The 19,361-nt window shown below is 38.3% G+C and overlaps 1 protein-coding gene across 3 annotated transcripts in view; it reads left to right on the top strand.

The window, feature by feature from the left end:
- ADAMTS19 (ADAM metallopeptidase with thrombospondin type 1 motif 19) overlaps positions 1–19,361 on the top strand; it is a 265,725-nt gene that overhangs the window by 58,366 nt on the left and 187,998 nt on the right. For 2 of the 3 annotated variants that reach the window (XM_012178168.5, XM_042250271.2), the window contains exons 4-6: positions 11,018–11,190; positions 12,654–12,737; positions 13,404–13,561. In XM_012178168.5, the coding sequence (XP_012033558.4) occupies positions 11,018–11,190; positions 12,654–12,737; positions 13,404–13,561 (415 nt within the window). The remainder of the gene's footprint in view (positions 1–11,017; positions 11,191–12,653; positions 12,738–13,403; positions 13,562–19,361) is intronic. The other variant, XM_042250270.2, reaches the window with a different exon arrangement.

The following is a 19,361-nucleotide window of genomic DNA, read 5'->3' as shown; positions in this document are numbered from 1 at the left end:
CTCTTCACTTTCTGCCGTAAGGGTGATGTCATCTGCATATCTGAGGTTATTGCTATTTCTCCCAGCAGTCTTGATTCCAGCTTGTGCTACCTCTAGCATAGCATTTCTCATGATGTACTCTGCATAGAAGTTAAATAAGCAGGGTGACAATATACAGCCTTGACGTACTCCTTTTCCCATTTGGAACCAGTCTGTTTTCCATGTCCAGTTCTAACTGTTGCTTCCTGACTTGCATACAGGTTTCTCAAGAGGCAGGTCAGGTGGTCTGGTATTCTCATCTCTTTCAGAACTTTCCACAGTTTATTGTGATCCACACAGTCAAAGGCTTTGGCATAGTCAATAAAGCAGAAATAGATGCTTTTCTGGAATTCTCTTGCTTTTTCGATGATCCATCAGATGTTGGCAATTTGACCTCTGATTCCTTTGCCTTTTCTAAAAAAAGCTTGGACATCAGGAAGTTCATGGTTCATGTATTGCTGAAGCCTGGCTTGGAGAATTTTGAGCATTACTTTACTGGCATGTGAGATGAGTGCAATTGTGGGGTAGTTTGAGCATTCTTTGACATTGCCTTTCTTTGGGGTTAGAATGAAAACTGAGCTTTTCCAGTCCTGTGGCCACTGCTGAGTTTTCCAAATTTGCTGGCATATTGAGTGCAGCAGTTTCACAGCATTATCTTTCAGGATTTGAAATAGCTCAACTGGAATTCCACTAGCTTTGTTCATAGTGATGCTTTCTAAGGCCCACTTGACTTCACATTCCAGGATGTCTGGCTGTAGGTGAGTGATCACACCATCGTGATTATCTGGGCTGTAAAGATATTTTTTGTACAGTTCTTCTGTATATTCTTGCCACCTCTTCTTAATATCTTCTGCCCCTGTTAGGTCCATACCATTTCTGTCCTTTATCGAGCCCATCTTTGCATGAAATGTTCCCTTGGTATCTCTAATTTTCTTGAAAAGATCTCTATTCTTTCCTATCTATTGTTTTCCTCTATTTCTTTGTATTGATCACTGAGGAAGGCATTCTTATCTCTTCTTACTATTCTTTGGAACTCTGCATTCAAATGGGTATATCTTTCCTTTTCTCCTTTGCTTTTCACTTCTCTTCTTTTCACAGCTATTTGTAAGGCCTCCTCAGGGAGCCATTTTGCTTTTTTGAATTTCTGTTTCTTGGGGATGGTCTTGATTCCTGTCTCCTGTACAATGTCATGAACCTCCATCCATAGTTCATCAGGCACTCTGTCAGATCTAGGCCCTTAAATCTATTTCTCACTTCCACTGTATAATCATAAGGGATTTGATTTAGGTCATACCTGAATGGTCTAGTGATTTTCTCCACTCTCTTTAATTTTAGTCTGTATTTGGCAATAAGGAGTTCACGATCTGAACCACAGTCAGCTCCTGGTCTTGTTTTGGCTGACTGTATAGAGCTTCTCCATCTTTGGCTGCAAAGAATGTAATCAATCTGATTTTGGTGTCGACCATCTGGTGATGTCCATGTGTAGAGTCTTCTCTTGTGTTGTTGTAAGAGGGTGTTTGCTATGACCAGTGTGTTCTCTTGGCAGGACTCTATTAGCCTTTCCCCTGCTTCATTCTGTACTCCAGGGTCAAATTTGCCTGTTACTCCAGGTGTTTTTTTGACTCCCTACTTTTGCATTCCAGCGTCCTATAATGAAAAGGACATCTTTTCCGGGTGTTATTTCTAGAACGTCTTGTAGGTCTTCTATAATAAGAACCATGACCAACTCGCTACCCAAGATTCTAAGCTTCTGTTATTGGGGAGGAGGGTGGGGTAATCTCAAATATCAAGTAAAACTTATCCAGACCACAGGGAAGAAAGGGAACAGAGCATGCAGGTTAAGAAAATGAACTTTAGAGTCAGACTGTTTGTGCTCACATCTTATGCTGCTACTTCCTACTTTCCTCTAGAAAACTTCCTTGCTTTCTCCAAAGCTTCATTTACAATATACAAAATGAATGGAGTGGTACCTGAACCTTAGGGCTCTTGCCGTAATTAAATGAGATTATGTGTAAAATGAAAAACATTTGTGAAAAATAGTGGATGTTGTTAGATGGGGAAAGAGCATCTTGGGGAGAAGGAACAATAAATACAAAACCACAAGGGCAGAAGAAATCACCTACTAGGAGAGCTGAAGCCATGTCTGCAGTGTGACAGGAGGTTCAAGCCTGGAAAAGTAGTCACAGATGAGATAACGAGGGGCCTTGAGTACTGTGGTAAGAAAGACTTTATCTGGAAGGCAAAATGTGGTCCTTCAAGACTGTAAACAGGCCAGTGGCATTATCCATCGATATTTACAAACTTGTGAGTATGTCTAGGACTCTGTGCTAACAAGAAAGATTTATAGAATTGAAGAAGACCAATCTATTTGATCAGGATAACAGAGATCATCTCTATTCTTAGAGCTAACTAACCCAGCCACTACCAACCGATATAGTTTCCATATCCCAGGCATGACATTGTGGAGATGATCGTCAGTGTGTGGAGGGTATTATGGGGAGCACATAGTGTCCACCTGTATATCCTCATTTACTGATCTCTTCTTGAACTGGGAGTGTATGGTATCAACTCTGTTGTTTTTATGCATGCATCTGGGTAGAAAATGATCTCAAGGATTGAAGAGATGAAGAATCAGCTCAGCATGCTTGATATAGACAATGAAGACATTCAAGGAAGCCACTTAGTAAAAAGATGACTTCAACATGCATGATTTTCACACACAGTGGCTAACTCATATGATGGAGTCAGAGAGTCATGGTATTGAGATTCTTAAGAAACCTAAAATGTTCCAAATAGCCTATTTAAGTTAACACACAAATAAGGATGCAGTACACTGACAGTTTGGGGCCACTACAGCTGTCATTAGTTGGGGCAATAAAGGTAACAAAAGCTTTACTGTCTCTCCCTTACACGGTCCCTTAATCACTCTTGATGTGATTGAAAAGCACCAAATGTTATTTTTTCTTTCATCTCTGTCTCCTCCATGGGCATGTCTTCTTCCATATATATACCCTCTAAATGTAGGCATTTCCCAAAACTTTCTCCTTTTCTTTCTACATCTCATGCCACAGGCTTCTCTGGAATGATAGAGTCCAAATCCATGGGTTCATCTTTCTGACACATTGTTTTGTTCCAAACTCTACCTCCATTTTAATCTCTCTCCTGACAGTCAGGTGTTTAAGTAACTCCTACTCTGATGTCTCTCAGGCACCTCAGACTTAATAAGTCTGTGGCTAAACCCGTCATTTTTCCTCCCAGATTCTGCTGCTGGTATTCCCACTATCTACCTGGTCACTGAAAAATAACCACCCCACCCACCTACCCACCCCCACCCTCTTCCACACACACATAAAACAAAACAAACAATAGCAAGAAGAAAGAATAATCCTAATCATTATCCTTTTTCTCTGTTTCTTCTGATTAATTTTACTGGGCTTCCCTGATGGCTCAGATGGTAAAGAATCCATCATCTGTGCAAGAGATGAGGGTTTGATCCCAGGTTGGGAAGATCTCCTGGAGAAGGGTATGGCACCCCACTCCAGTATTCTTGCCTGGAAAATCCCTTGGACAGAGGAGCCTGGCAGGCTACAGTCCATGGGGTCAGAAAGTTGAACATGACTAAGCAACTAACACTTTCACCAAAGGTGATATCTACTTGCTAATATGTTGCCTATTATCTCTTCCTTTCTGTTCCTACCACTGTGTGATTTTTACCCAGAAGACCATTGATGTGTCCATTTAGGAGAGATGGTAGATCTGTGTCTGTATATCTATATGTCTACCTATCTTTCCTCTACAATCAACTTATTAGGTGTTGACCCTGCCAAGATGAGCCTTTTCATATACTTATAGGAATGTCTCCTACTAAAGACTTTACATTTATATGATAATATACTAATATGATAATATAATAATATAGTGTTTTATGTGTGTGTGTGTGTGTGTGTGGGTGGGGTGGTTCTTTTTCAGTGACCAGCCCAGCCTCCTCTCTTTACATTTATATGATAATATACTAAAGTAGGATTGTGATTACAATATTAAAAAAACTACAAAATTCATTTCTAACTGTTATAGATCTTAAGATACTAATAAAATTAGTTTCATTTGCTGTCCTTCATCAAGGTCTTTGTTTGGTATTAACTGCTGGTACTAAATATGGATTCATAAAATATGTTTTTAACTGTAGTGATTCTGATCTTGGGCAGGCTTGACCTGCAGCAGCTTGAAGTGGGGGTTGGGTACCCCCCAGAGATTGGGGCCAAGTCACGGCAGTGAGAGCACCAAATCCTAGCTGCTAGAGCAGTGGTCAGTGACAAAGCCCTGGCTTTTTGACTTGACAGGAAAGAATTCCCGCTGAGTCACTGAGTTGTGCCCTCATGGCAGGCTGAGGGACTTCCTTACTTATGTGGGACATTTCTTCTGGGTTTCCTTTGCCAATCATTTTATTTTGCCTGATTCACAGTCCGTATTTTGTTTACCTTAGGATTCTTCCATGTGTGCATATGCAACTGTTAGCCAAGATGGATTCGATCAGAGAGTCCTACGGGTAGACCAGCATCAGTTAGCATCATTCCCTTTTTGACCGCCAGGGAGCCTTTCTGCCCATATATAGTTGGGGAGGTCTCCTGTCTCCGAGAGTGAGAAATGTGTTCTGGGCAGGGCCCAGCCTCCTCTCTCAGTTATCCTGCTATTCTCATCTTGGAGTTTCAGTCCACAGGGGATGGATCTCCATCACTGTGCCTTGGAGGCAGGGACTCAGCTACCTCCTGCCTCAGTTCTGTTGCAGATGGCTCCTGTTGCTTTTGTCATTTTTGCATTTTCCTGTTTCATGATATAATGCTTATTTTTGTTAAATAAGGGCTCTTTGCATTTTATTTTCATGACACTTTGGTTAACTTAGTTAACTGATCTCTTTGACATTTGGATAAAACTTTGTTTGTTAAATAGATTTTTAGTTTGTGTCCCCATGAGAAAAAAATGATAAACTGTAATTTATGGAGATATCTGAGAACAGTGAAGTTACCAGCAACTGTGATGGAATCACATTAGATCTCAAAGCTAACTTATTTGGCCCTAGACATTAGTAATAGAAGGAACCCAGAAGTTTAATAACAAGAGATAAACTAATCGTGGCATCATGAAAATGTGTTAGAAGGGAAGTAAAGTGGAACAGGTAGTAGAATAGAACAGAATACACACCAAAGTCAAGTACCTGGAACAAGCCTCTAGAAAAGGAATTCATCAGAAACCAAGAGGATGAACTAGAACTATGAGCATACACACCTCCCAGTTCAAAACAAAGTTAGATATGTCCATGTAAACATGACTAATTGGACACACTTGTTTATATCCATAGGATTCTATTAAACACACATGTTTACTTCTGGAGACTCCACTAATTAGAATAAAAAAATATAAAAGATGTTGGCCAACAAGTACAGATTTGGAAAAGAAGATGGTAGCTATTTAGTAAAATGAACAGAATTTCAGTAAATGGCAAGGAGAAGAACAGATGATAGCTGATTTAACAGTAAATGATGGAGATGGCTGTGCAGTTATAATAAGTTGTTAAAACTAAATGAAGTGTACATTGAAATGGCTACATGTTATGGCATGCAGATTACCCCTCAACAAAGCTGTTAAAATTACAAATTCATTATTAAATCACAGCACACATATAGGAAGTTGTGCAAACGATGTGTCCGACTGCTGAATTTTCCCAAAGTGAAGCGTGAGTAGGTACTACTCAGATCAAAATATAGAAAGTATCAGCAGCATAGATGTTGCCCTTGTGCCTACTCTTAGGCACTAGTTTCTCTTAGCCCGAGATCATCACTATCCCGACTTCTAACATCCCATCTTCCCAGTCTGTGATGTTCCTATAAATGGAATCATACACTGCCTACTCTTTAGTAATTGCTTCTTTTGCTCAGCAGTATGTTCGTGAGGCTCATCTGTTTCCACTGCTCTAGGAACTGAACTGAAGTGAAAGTCACTCAGTTGTGTTTGACTTTGCGACCCCAATGGACCACACAGTCCATGGGATTCTCCAGGCCAGAATACTGGAGGGGGTAGCCTTTCCCTTCTCCAGGAGATCTTCCCAACCCAGGGATCGAACCCAGGTCTCCCGCATTGCAGGCAGATTCTTAACCAGCTGAGCCACAAGGAAAGCCCTCACTGCTATGTAGCATTCCATTTTATGAATAGGACAGAATTTCTTTATCCACTATGCTCTTGATGGTTAGTTGAACTATTAAGAATAGTGCTGCTATGAGTAATTTTTACACCTGATTTGCAAAACGGTGGTGGTAAGGAGATTCCCCTCATCCAAGGTAAGGATCAGCGGCTGTGCTGTGCTGGAGCAGCCGTGAAGAGATACCCCACGCCCAAGGTAAGAGAAACCCAAGTAAGATGGTAGGTGTTGCAAGAGGGTATCAGAGGGCAGACACACTGAAGCCATACTCACAGAAAACTAGTCAATCTGATCACACTAGGACCACAGCCTTGCCTAACTCAATGAAACCAAGCCATGCCCGCAGGACAACCCAAGATGGGCGGGTCATGATGGAGAGGTCTGACAGAATGTGGTCCACTAGAGAAGGGAATGGCAAGCCACTTCAGTATTCTTGCCTTGAGAACCCCATGAACAGTATGAAAAGGCAAAATGATAGGATACCAAAAGAGGAACTCCCCAGGTCAGTAGGTGCCCAATATGCTACTGGAGATCAGTGGAGAAATAACTCCAGAAAGAGTGAAGGGATGGAGCCAAAGCAAAAACAATACCCAACAGTGGATGTGACTGGTGATAGAAGCAAGATCCAATGCTGTAGAGAGCAATATTGCATAGGAACCTGGAATGTCAGGTCCATGAATCAAGGCAAATTGGAAGTGGTCAAACAAGAGATGGCAAGGGTAAATGTTGACACTCTAGGAATCAGCGAACTAAAATGGACTGGAATAGGTGAATTTAACTCAGATGACCATTATATCTACTAGTGTGGGCAGGAATCCCTCAGAAGAAATGGAGTAGCCATCATGGTCAACAAAAGAGTCCGAAATGCAGTACTTGGATGAAATCTCAAAATGACAGAATGATCTCTGTTCGTCTCCAAGGCAAACCATTCAATATCACAGTTATCCAAGTCTATGCCCCAACCAGTAATGCTGAAGAAGCTGAAGTTGAATGGTTTTATGAAGACCTACAAGATCTTTTAGAAGTAACACCCCAAAAAGATGTCCTTTTCATTATAGGGGACTGGAATGCAAAAGTAGGAAGTCAAGAAACACCAGGAGTAACAGGCAAATTTGGCCTTGGAATGGGGAATGAAGCAGGGCAAAGACTAATAGAGTTTTGCCAAGAAAATGCACTGGTCATAGCAAAGACCCTCTTCCAACAACACAAGAGAAGACTCTACACATGGACATCACCAGATGGTCAACACCGAAATTGGATTGATTATATTCTTTGCAGCCAAAGATGAACAAGCTCTATACAGTCAACAAAAACAAGGCCAGGAGCTGACTGTGGCTCAGATCATGAACTCCTTATTGCCAAATTCAGACTGAAATTGAAGAAAGTAGGGAAAACGGCTAGCCCATTCAGGTATGACCTAAATCAAATCCCTTATGATTATACAGTGGAAGTGAGAAATAGATTTAAGGGACTAGATCTGATAGATAGAGTGCCTGATGAACTATGGAATGAGGTTTGTGACATTGTACAGGAGACAGGGATCAAGACCATCCCCACGGAAAAGAAATGCAAAAAAAGGAAAATGGCTGTCTAAGGAGGCCTTACAAATAGCTGTGAAAAGAAGAGAGGCGAAAAGCAAAGGAGAAAAGGAAAGATATAAGCATCTGAATGCAGAGTTCCAAAGAATAGCAAGAAGAGATAAGAAAGCCTTCTTCAGTGATCAATACAAAGAAATAGAGGAAAACAACAGAATGGGAAAGACTAGAGATCGCTTCAAGAAAATTAGAGATGCCAAGGGAACATTTCATGCAAAGCTGGGCTCGATAAAGGACAGAAATGGTCTGGACCTAACAGCAGCAGAAGATATTAAGAAGACATGGCAGGAATACACGGAAGAACTGTACAAAAAAGATCTTCACGGCCAAGATAATCATAATGATGTGATCACTAATCTAGAGCCAGACATCCTGGAATGTGAAGTCAAGTGGGCCTTAGAAAGCATCACTATGAACAAAGCTAGTGGAGGTGATGGCATTCTAGTTGAGCTGTTTCAAATCTTGAAAGATGATGCTGTGAAAGTGCTCCACTCAGTATGCCAGCAAAAAACTCAGCAGTGGTGACAGGACTGGAAAAGGTCCATTTTCATTCCAATCCCAAAGAAAGGCAATGCCAAAGAATGCTCAAACTACCACACAATTGCACTCATCTCACATGCTAGTAAAGCTCAAAATTCTCCAAGCCAGGCTTCAGCAATATGTGAACCGCGAACTCCCTGATGTTCAAGCTGGTTTTAGAAAAGGCAGAGGAACCAGAGATCAAATTGCCAACATCTGCTGGATCATGGAGAAAGCAAGAGAGTTCCAGAAAAACATCTATTTCTGCTTTATTGACTATGCCAAAGCCTTTGACTGTATGGATCACGAAAGACTGTGGAAATTTCTGAAAGAGATGGGAATCCCAGACCACCTGACCTGCTCCTTGAGAAATCTGTATGCAGGTCAGGAAGCAACAGTTAGAACTGGACATGGAACACAGACTGGTTCCAAATAGGAAAAGAGTACATCAAGGCTGTATATTGTCACCCTGCTTATTTAACTTCTATGCAGAGTACATCATGAGAAATGCTGGACTGGAAGAAACACAAGCTGGAATCAAGATTGCCCGGAGAAATATCAATTACCTCAGATATGCAGATGACACCACCCTTATGGCAGAAAGTGAAGAGGAGCTAAAAGCCTCTTGATGAAAGTGAAAGAGGAGAGGGGAAAAGTTGGCTTAAAGCTCAACATTCAGAAAATGAAGATCATGGCATCCGGTCCCATCACTTCATGGGAAATAGATGGGGAAGCAGTAGAAACATTGTCAGACTTTATTTTTGTGGGCTCCAAAATCACTGCAGATGGTGACTGCAGCCACGAAATTAAAAGACGCTTACTCCGTGGAAGAAAAGTTATGACCAACCTAGATAGTATATTCAAAAGGAGAGACATTACATTGCCGACTAAGGTCTGTCTAGTCAAGGCTATGGTTTTTCCAGTGGTCATGTATGGATGTGAGAGTTGGACTGTGAAGAAGGCTGAGTGCCGAAGAATTGATGCTTTTGAACTGTGTTGTTGGAGAAGACTCTTGAGAGTCCCTTGGTCTGCAAGGAGATCCTACCAGTCCATTCTGAAGGAGATCAACCCTGGGATTTCTTTGGAAGGAATGATGCTAAAGCTGAAACTCCAGTACTTTGGCCACTTCATGCAAAGAGTTGACTCATTGGTAAAGACTCTGATGCTGGGAGGGATTGGGGGCTGGAGGAGAACGGGACGACAGAGGATGAGATGGCTAGATGGCATCATGGACTCGATGGACATGAGTCTGAGTGAACTCCAGGAGATGGTGATGGACAGGGAGGCCTGGCGTGCTGCGATTCATGGGGTTGCAAAGAGTCAGACACGACTGAGTGACTGAACTGAACTGAAGTGAACTGAATGAGTATGTACTTTAGAATGTTGATCGAGTGAGTGAAGTCGTTCAGTCATGTTCGACTCTTTGTGACCCTGTGGACTATAGCCCACCAGGCTCCTCCGTCCATGGGATTCTCCAGGCAAGAGTACTGGAGTTGGTTGCCATTTTCTTCTCCAGGGGATCTTCCCAACCCAGCGATTGAACCCAGGTCTCCCACATGGCAGGCAGATGCTTTAACCTCTGAGTCACCAGGGACAGTTATTAAGCTTTAATGAATACTCCCAACCAGTTTTTCATTGTTTATCCTAATTTAAACTCCCAGCTCGTATGAGTATGGGACTTCTGGTTGTCCTTACCTTCTTGTTAACACTGAATATAATCATGTCTATTGTAGCCATTCTGGAATTGTAATTAAGTCATTGTGGTAATTTGCATTTCCTTGAAGACCAGTGAGACTGAGCACCTTCCCCTATGCTAATTAGCCTTTTGAATCTGCTTTTTGTTAGAAATGCCTGTTCAGATTTGCAGCCAGTTTTTCAGTTCAGTTATCTGTCACTGACTTAGAGTAGCTTTTCATTTCTTTATTATGGAAAAGTTCTGTAATTATCTTCTCCCACTTGGTTGAATGATTTTCATTCTGATAGTAGCATATTTTCATAAAGAAATTTTCCATTTTATATAAATGTAGACAGATATTTATTGGTGGTTACTGCTCTTATTTGACTCTGTTTGAAGAATCTGCTGTATTGAGGTCGTAACTTCTGTAGTATTCCAATGGATGACAGAACCAATTCCTTTGAAGCCCATACATAGTTGGAGTAATTAGAGGCATTTGCCTGCAGAGGAGCCTGGTGGGTTACAATCCACGGGGTTGCAAAGAATCAGACACAGCTTAGTGACATTAGGATGTATGGAGCAGTCACTTCAGGCTCTTCTGGCAAGTAGACCTTTATCTTATCACTGGTTTCCAAAAGAAAACCATGATATCTTTTATTTATAGAATTATTTTATTTATACATACTAATGTGATCTTATTATTGGCCACCTTCAACTCTAGAAAGCAGGTGTTACTGTTATTCATTTTATAAATGAGGAAACTAAGGCTGACTGAGTGATGTTAGTTTCCCAAGGGGTAGAGTTAATCAGTTGTAGAAGTCCAGGCTGTCTGATTCCAAAGCCAAATGCTCATTTAGGTTCCCTCTGTGCAGGGAACTTTTATGATCTTGCTCACCACTATATCATCAGCACATGTTGGTATTCAGTAAACTTTCTTTTAAATTATTGAAGCGGTGGAGATTTTTATTCATTTTGCTAAGATAGAGGCACATTTGAAAATTCATTTCTGTGTTGCAGATAAAGGAAGACCTAAATCTAAAAAAATAACAGAAAGTGGAAGAGGGAAACGATATTCATACAAATTACCTCAAGAATACAACATAGAGACTGTAGTGGTTGCAGACCCAGCAATGGTTTCCTATCATGGAGCAGATGCAGCCAGGAGATTCATTCTAACCATCTTAAATATGGTAGGCAAACTTTAAAGTGCGCTTGGAATTTTTTCAAGAAAACTCTAAGGAAGAAATGTGTGAGTATAATGAAGTTCTTTAAAAATTAACTCATTACTATTCCTTTCTTTTATTGACATCAGCAAGAAAAAATAGGTGTATCAAATTGATCCATCTCAAAGGAGATATCAAAATAATAACATACCTTCTAGTAATAAAACCTTATTGTTAATTTGATGTGGCAAAACTCTTTTTCTGTTACTCTTTTATCTCTTTTTTTTGTGCCCTTCTTTTCCTTCTTTTTTATAAAAGGCCATTTGTTGAAATAGCAGAAATGTTATATTTGTTTATATGTATGGCCCAACCCAAAGTACTGTAGATTATGAGGTGGAACAAAAATGGAGGTTGGTGATCCACTGAGCTCTTATGTAGGTATGTAAAACTGCATGTCAGATATAATACTAGCTGATGAGTAAGATGTAATAGCTAAGAGCTGAATCACAGGTAGCTAACTTTGGTTGATAGCTTTTGGACCACAGAAATCTAACTTGTACCTGGGATCTGAATCCTTGTACCTACTGCCTGAATCCTTTGACTTAACTATATACCCTGTTGAGTAAACTTCCTTCAAGGCAGAATGAGAAGGTTTTCATGGAGAGTGTTTCTTAGGAGAGAATAAACATAAATGAAAGCCAACGGCAGATGTCCATTTATAATTCGAGTTGCCGTATAAGGCAAGATAAGAGCCACTAGTACAAGGATAAATACTTAGCTACTGAACAACCACTTCACCAGCATTTTGTAAAGGGTAGACAGGCATAGCCTATCAACTTAAGTCTCAATAGTACTGCCTTGGAAAGTGTGGGTTTAGTATGCCAGTTTTAATTTTCTGTAATAAATTAGTCAGTTTTACCAAAAACAAAATCAAGGTACTGCATAAAAAATTTGCCTTGCTTTCCAGCATTGTTACATATACCATGTTTTGGAAATACCAGTTATAATGGTGACCTGAAACCATTAAGCAACAATAGCATGTCTTCATGGGCAGCATTGGAGGGGAGGAGCTTTGAAAATCCTGTTCCTGTTTGGCAGTTAGGCATAAAGCAGGCTGTTTTGGGGACATTTTCTCAGAAGAAAGGACACTGGCATTTTGTGATCTTAAGAAAATTTCTAGGATTTAGTTACTAAAATTCTTCTCTTTACTACTGTGGAAAGCCCAATCTTCCCCATGTACCACCCCCGCCCCATTGAAATGCTTAGATTGTCGATTATAGTGTATATTATCAGAATGCTAGGTCTGAATTTCTTGGTGTCTAAAGTGAATTAGTTATTGCGTATTAAGCTAATTTTAAAGTAATTAAAAATTTTTTTGAAACATATAAAATTGCTCAACTGAATTGAGACTTCTCCCTGGTCTGGGCTTAAAGAAAAATTAAGATGTCTTTCAGTTTTATTTTAGGATTTTTATTTTTATTTGCTTTTAGGTTTTTAACCTTTTCCAACACAAGAGTCTTGGTGTGCAGGTCAATCTTCGTGTGATAAAGCTTATTCTGCTCCATGAAACTCCAGTAAGAAAGTCTTGAGTTTTTTGTTCAATTCAGTGGGTGAGAAGTTGTATTCAGGTACTTTTAAGTAAAGGGAATGTTAGGGATTTACTTTTTATTGACTTAAAATCCAGAAATATCCACTGAGTCACTTGAAATGTACATAAAACTGGCTGTTAGTTTTAGTTAATACCTCAATTATATTCCAAAAATGGAATGTTTGTAGTTTCCAAGGATCCTGACAACAAACCTTAACTTTGCAAAATGCAATTTTTAAAAGTAATTTTTAATGACAGTTTTATTTTCTTATTTAAACATGTGCTTTTCTGTAATTCAATTTAAACAGAGACTGTTCTGTGGCATCATTTTAACATACTGCTTAGCTTTGTAAAACCTTTGTTAACATTGTAGAAATAATGAGTGATTTAAGTCTAAAAGTTCCACATTCTTAATATTCCATTGCAACTCTCTTCTTTTTCAGAATAGCATTAAACAGGTTTTGTAATTATTGTACCTTCACAAAGTTTTAAGATATTTTAGCTCAGGAAAAATTAATCCTGAATGTCTTCCAGGTTCTAATTAATGTTATGGTCAGCAGACTGCTCTAGTAATTCAAGAAGTCCCCTTGGTTTTTAGTTTTCTGTATATCTGAGAATAATTTGCCTTGAAGTGAAATCTCTTCTTTTGCAGGCAGATCTGTATATTGGGCATCATGGAGAGAAAATGCTGGAGAGTTTTTGTAAGTGGCAGCATGAAGAATTTGGCAAAAAGAATGATATACATTTAGAGATGTCAACAAGCTGGGGAGAGGACATGACCTCAGTGGATGCAGCTATACTTATAACACGGTGAGTTTTTTTTAAAGCCAATTAAATGACATTCTTAATTTGATGGCCATGCTGTTAATCCTATTAATCCCTTCATAGAATGCTTTTATTCCAGATTTTGTGTTCCAAAAACCTTTTGGCATAATACTGTTAGTAATTTCCCTCAATTCATAATAACTGCTTTCTGAACAGCCACCTATTGGCTGGCATATTGACTAAACATTTGGTTAATTAATATTTAAAAAGTTAACTTCAATATTTGATGTAAAGACATAGCCATTGATGATGATAAATGAAAGCACTGATGAATTTTGGTGGAACTTTGAAGTTGTGAACCTACATGGTATGTTTTTCTGTCATCATCCTGTAAAGTGGCCAATATGTTAAACTGAACAATTTCTGGTTACAAGAAAAATTTTTAATTAAGTCTCTAGCTAGTTAATTTTGAGCTGCATTTGTATTTCAGCACTGAGTATAAATATAAGGTGAAACAATGAGGAACAATTAACTCTCTATGAACACTCTGTATAAACTTACAAACTTAAATATAAGCTTATTTTGCTTAGAGCTAGTAATTAATGGTAGTTCACTGTTAACTAGCAATTTAATTTTTTTATGAATGTTGACATTTCACATCACAGAATACACTGTGACGTTTAAATATGATTTTCTATAATGAGTCTATTGAATTCATAATGGCTTCTTTTTGCTGAATTGTATAAAAATGATTCTACTTATAAATAATTCGTAAAGATGAAAACAATCTCTATATAAGAACACAACTAGACTTCCATTTCCAGCTATGTAGGTGTACCTGATACTAGACCTCTGCAATAAACAGCCATAAAATTGAAAAACATTTATGAAGCAACTGCTTTCAGTTATTGAAGAAATAGCAGTGCAGTCTCTGAAAGAAGGAAAATTTACTAAGTGAGCCCCACAGCCAACCCAACTTTGCCTTGGGACAATTTTTTTAATGGACAGCAAGCTGGCATCTAAGTAGAACACAGTGCTCCTGTTGAAAGCACCGAGATGAGGATACTTTGCAGGCAGAAGTGCCAAGTTCTTGTGTAGATCATCTGTGAGGACTTTGCAAAGGCTGGTCTAGCTACACAAAGAAATGACCCAAAATTTATCAGGGTGCTATTGTTATGGAGTTAAGATTCTAGAAATTGAGCATATTTTGGCCCTGGGAGTAAAGCAACCTTGCTAATACCTTGTTTTTGCTCCTGGCATTTATCTGAGGAAGCAAAGGCACCATTTAGAGGCATTTATCTGCGAAAACAGAGGTACCATTAAGAGGCCTTCTTAATAGGCACCATGATCCAGAGACATGGCCTCTCTGGTCTCTTAACAAAGCTTGAAACCAAGCCCAGTTTTGAGGTTAAGTCCCATCAGTTTACAAAGGCTTGGCAATCATTTTGAGCTTTTGGTGTATCCTCCCTACTAAAGAATAAACTCAAACCTACCTACATTCAGAGTGACCAGCAAGTAAAAAGGATAAAGCACTCTTCAGAGGAATATAACTGAATCTTGAATCTCTATGATATATCATCTACAATGTCTGGAATATAATGAAAATTAGTCAAGCAAAGAAACATGAAAATGAGACCCACGGTCAAAGAAAAATTATCAATAGCATCAAACCCTGAGATTGCTTCAGTTCAGTTTAGTCACTCAGTCGTGTCCGACTCTTTGCGACCCCATGAATCTCAGCACGCCAGGCCTCCTGGAGTTCACCCAGACGCACGTCCATTGAGTCGGTGATGCCACCAGCCATTTCATCCTTTGTTGTCCCCTTCTCCTCCTGCTCCCAATCCCTCCCAGCATCAGAGTCTTTTCCAATGAGTCGACTCTTTGCATAAGGTGTCCAAAGTATTGGAGTTTCAGCTTCAGCATCAGTCCTTCCAAAGAACACCAGGACTGATCTCCTTTATTTATTTATTTTTATTTTTTTATTATTATTTTTTTTTACTTTACAATATTGTATTGGTTCTGCCACACACCAACATGAATCTGCCATGGGTGTACACGTATTCCCCATCCAGAATCCTCCTCCCACGTCCTTCCCCGTACCATCCCTCTGGGTCATCCCAGTGCACTGGCCCCAAGGATCCTGTATAGAACCTGGATTGGTGATTCATTTCTTATATGATATTATGCATGTTTCCATGCCATTCCCCCAAATCATCCCACCCTCTCCCTCTCCCACAGAGTCCAAAAGACTGTTCTATACATCTGTGTCTCTTTTGCTGTCTTGCATACAGGGTTATCATTACCATCTTTCTAAATTCCATATATATGCATTAGTATACTGTATTGATGTTTTTCTTTCTGGCTTACTTCACTCTGTATGATAGGCTCCAGTTTCATCCCTCTCATTAGAACTGATTCAAATGTATTCTTTTTAATGGCTGAGTAATACTCCACTGTGTATATGGACTGGTTGGATCTCCCTGCAGTCCAAGGGACTCTCAAGAGTCTTCTCCAACACCACAGTTCAAAAGCATCAATTCTTCAGCACTCAGCTTTCTTCACAGTCCAACTCTTACATCCATACATGACCGCTAGACAAAACCATAGCCTTGACTAGATGGACCTTTGTTGGCAAAGTAATGTCTCTGCTTTTGAATATACTATCTAGGTTGGTCATAACTTTCCTTCCAAGGAGTAAGCGTCTTTTAATTTCATGGCTGTAGTCATCATCTGCAGTGATTTTGGAGCCCCCCAAAATAAAGTCTGACACTGTTTCCACTGTTTCCCATCTATTTCCCAAGAAGTAATGGGACCAGATGCCATGATCTTAGTTTTCTGAACGTTGAGCTTTAAGCCAACTTTTTGAGATTGCTTAGATGTTGGATTTACCAAATACTGCTGTAACTGGAATCTCAGAAGAGAGTTGAGAATGGGTAAGAAAATTATTTGAAGAAGTAATGTCAAAAGTTTTTCACAGATTTCATAAAAAACCTAGAGACCTAGACCTAGTTATTTTCAAAAAAAAAAAAAAACAAACAGTGATGAGGCATATCATAGGAAAATTGGTGAGAATCAAAGATATAGAAAAGGATGTTGAATTGGCAAGAGAAAAGGGATACATTACAATAGCGGAGACACCATTAAGAGCAATAACTGACTTCCTGTCGGAAAGAACAGATCCCTGAAACAATGAAATGATATCACTAATGTACTGACTGAAAAAGCCCTATCACCAGAAATTCTTAATGAATTCATAAGGGTACTTTCTTAATCTGTGAAAGTGTGTCTACACCTACTTACACACACAAAATCTATAGCTAATAAGACTGGAAGCAAGGCAAGGGATGTCCACTCTTAGCTCATCTGTTCAGTATTGTGCTGATGCTTATAAGGAAGAGGAAGGAAAGGCATAAATACTGGGAAGAAAAATTTAAAACTGTCTCTACACAGATGACATGACTTGGTACAAAGAAAATTTTAAGAAATCTAGTGGAAAAATTGCTAGACTTTACAAGTGTAATTTACAAGTCTATAGCATATAAAGTCAATTTAGAAGAAGAATTATATTTATATATGGAGGAAGTGAACAGTTGAGAAGATTTTAAAGTAATTTCCAAAACCATAAAACACTGAGAATAATTTAAGAAAATGAAATAATATCTACATAGCCCTGCTGAGAAAAAATAGAGATATAAATAAAGGTTCATTTATTGGAAGACAAAGTATTATCAAGATGTCTATTTTCCCTAAATTGTCTTATGGAGTGACTATAATCCCAGTGAAAATCCCTCTGCAGGTTTTTCATTTGGTTTGGTTTGGTTTTAAAAATTACAATTGGATTCCAAAATTTATTTGGGAAAGAAAAGGACCTGGAAGAGTTAAGCAGTTTTGTAAAAGAGGGACAAATTGGGTGAACTTACATTTTCTGATTTCAAAAACTTATTATAAAGGTTTGGTAGTCAAAACAGTATAGCTATGGCAGAACATTAGCCATACAAATCAGTGAAACAGAATAAAGAGTCTGGAAATACACTCACATACATATGGTCAATTGATGTTCAGTAAAACCATTAGCTGATGGTTCAGTGATGAAAAGACAGTCTGTTTACATATGGATACCCATTTGAAAAAGATGTATCTCAAAAGATGTATCCTATTTAGCACCTTGTATGATGTTAATTCATAATGGATCATAGAAATCTACAACTATAAGACTTTTATTAAAAACAAAATGGTCTGGTGGCTCATGACCATGAGAGGACAGTAATTTCCTAGATAGGATACAAAAAGCAGTAACTAAAAATTATTAATCATTTGGGCTTCTTGAAAATTAGAACCACATCATATCCAAAACTATTGATATGTAAATGAAGAGATTAGATACTTGCAATAGACATATTAAATGGATAATTTGTATCTAAAATTATATTTATATTTATGTATATACATATATGATACATAAATATATAGAACTTTAAGAAAGATAATCAAAGAAATATGACCTGTGTTTACCCAAACAGTAACTGGTAATTTTGGAGTTGCCCGTTTGGCCTCTATTTGTCTCATTATGATGAGGCTAATAGTGCAGAGAGAAGAATATAAGACATCTTCTATAACATCTAACATAAAGTAACCAATAATTTTCCAAGCATAAATAATTGTATAAAATCCTGTGCAAACTTTTATTAGTGTGTAAGATATACTACCAGAAATATCTTTTGTATTATGTAATAAATGTTTTTAATTGATAGTTGGTCAGCCCATGGTTATTGTTGCATTCCTCATTATCTTAGACACAGTTAGGAATCATTTGTTGTGGCTAACAGTATTGTCGAGTGATAAAACAGTTTTATGCGGTTAGTGTGATATATTCAATATTAAAGTGAAGTTGCTCAGTCATGTCCGACTCTTTGCGACCCCATGGACTGTAGCCTACCAGGCTCCTCTGTCCATGGAATTTTCCAGGCAAGAACACTAGAGTGGGTTGCCATTTCCTTCTTCAGATATTTGATATTACCAGTAGTAATTTTCTGAACATGTTATGGTTTAAATTTAAATGAAAAAATAATGTGTAAAATTCCTGACCCCTAGGAATTCTGAAACAAGTGTCAGTTCCTTTTTCTTCTTTGGCTGTTTATATCTAGTGAAAGTTTATTTAATAATTTACACTTTACATTTCTATAGGATGAGCCTGCCTTGCTTACGAATTTTAGAATTCAATGAAATACTGAAACATATAATGTTTTATATGTTTGAAAGACTATAAGTCTACCTTACATACTAAAGCTATTGGATTTTTACTACATTATTTATTATTTATTTAAATTTAATTTTTATTTTATGTTAGAGTATAGCTGATTTACAATATTGTGTCAGTTTCAGGTGTACACTTCGCTGTTATTTTCAGCAGTGATTCATTTATACATATACACATGTCTATTGTTTTCCAGATTATTTTCCTATGTAGATTTACAGAGTATTAAGTAGAGTGTCCTGTGCTGTACAGTAGGTCTTTGTTGATTATTTTATGTGTAATAGTATGATTATGTTAATCTCAACCTGCTAGTTTATCCCTCCCACCTTTCTTTTTTGGTAATGATAAGTGTGTTTTTGAAGTCTGTAAGTCTGTTTCTGTTTTGTAAGCTCATTTGTATCCTTTTTTTAGGTTCCACATATAATTGATATGATACAATATTTGTCTTTCATTGTCTGATTTACTTCACTCTGTATGACAGTCTCTAGGTCCATCCATGTCTCTGCAAATGGCACAGTTTCATTTCTTTTTATGGTTGTGTAATATTCCATTGTTATATTCCATAATATTCCAGTAATATTCCAAAGGATA

This window comes from Ovis aries, chromosome 5 (assembly GCF_016772045.2).
Source record: "Ovis aries strain OAR_USU_Benz2616 breed Rambouillet chromosome 5, ARS-UI_Ramb_v3.0, whole genome shotgun sequence".
Classification (NCBI taxonomy): domain Eukaryota; kingdom Metazoa; phylum Chordata; class Mammalia; order Artiodactyla; family Bovidae; genus Ovis; species Ovis aries.
Note: the sequence above shows the minus strand (reverse complement) of the source record. Positions and strands in the feature narration are given on the sequence as shown.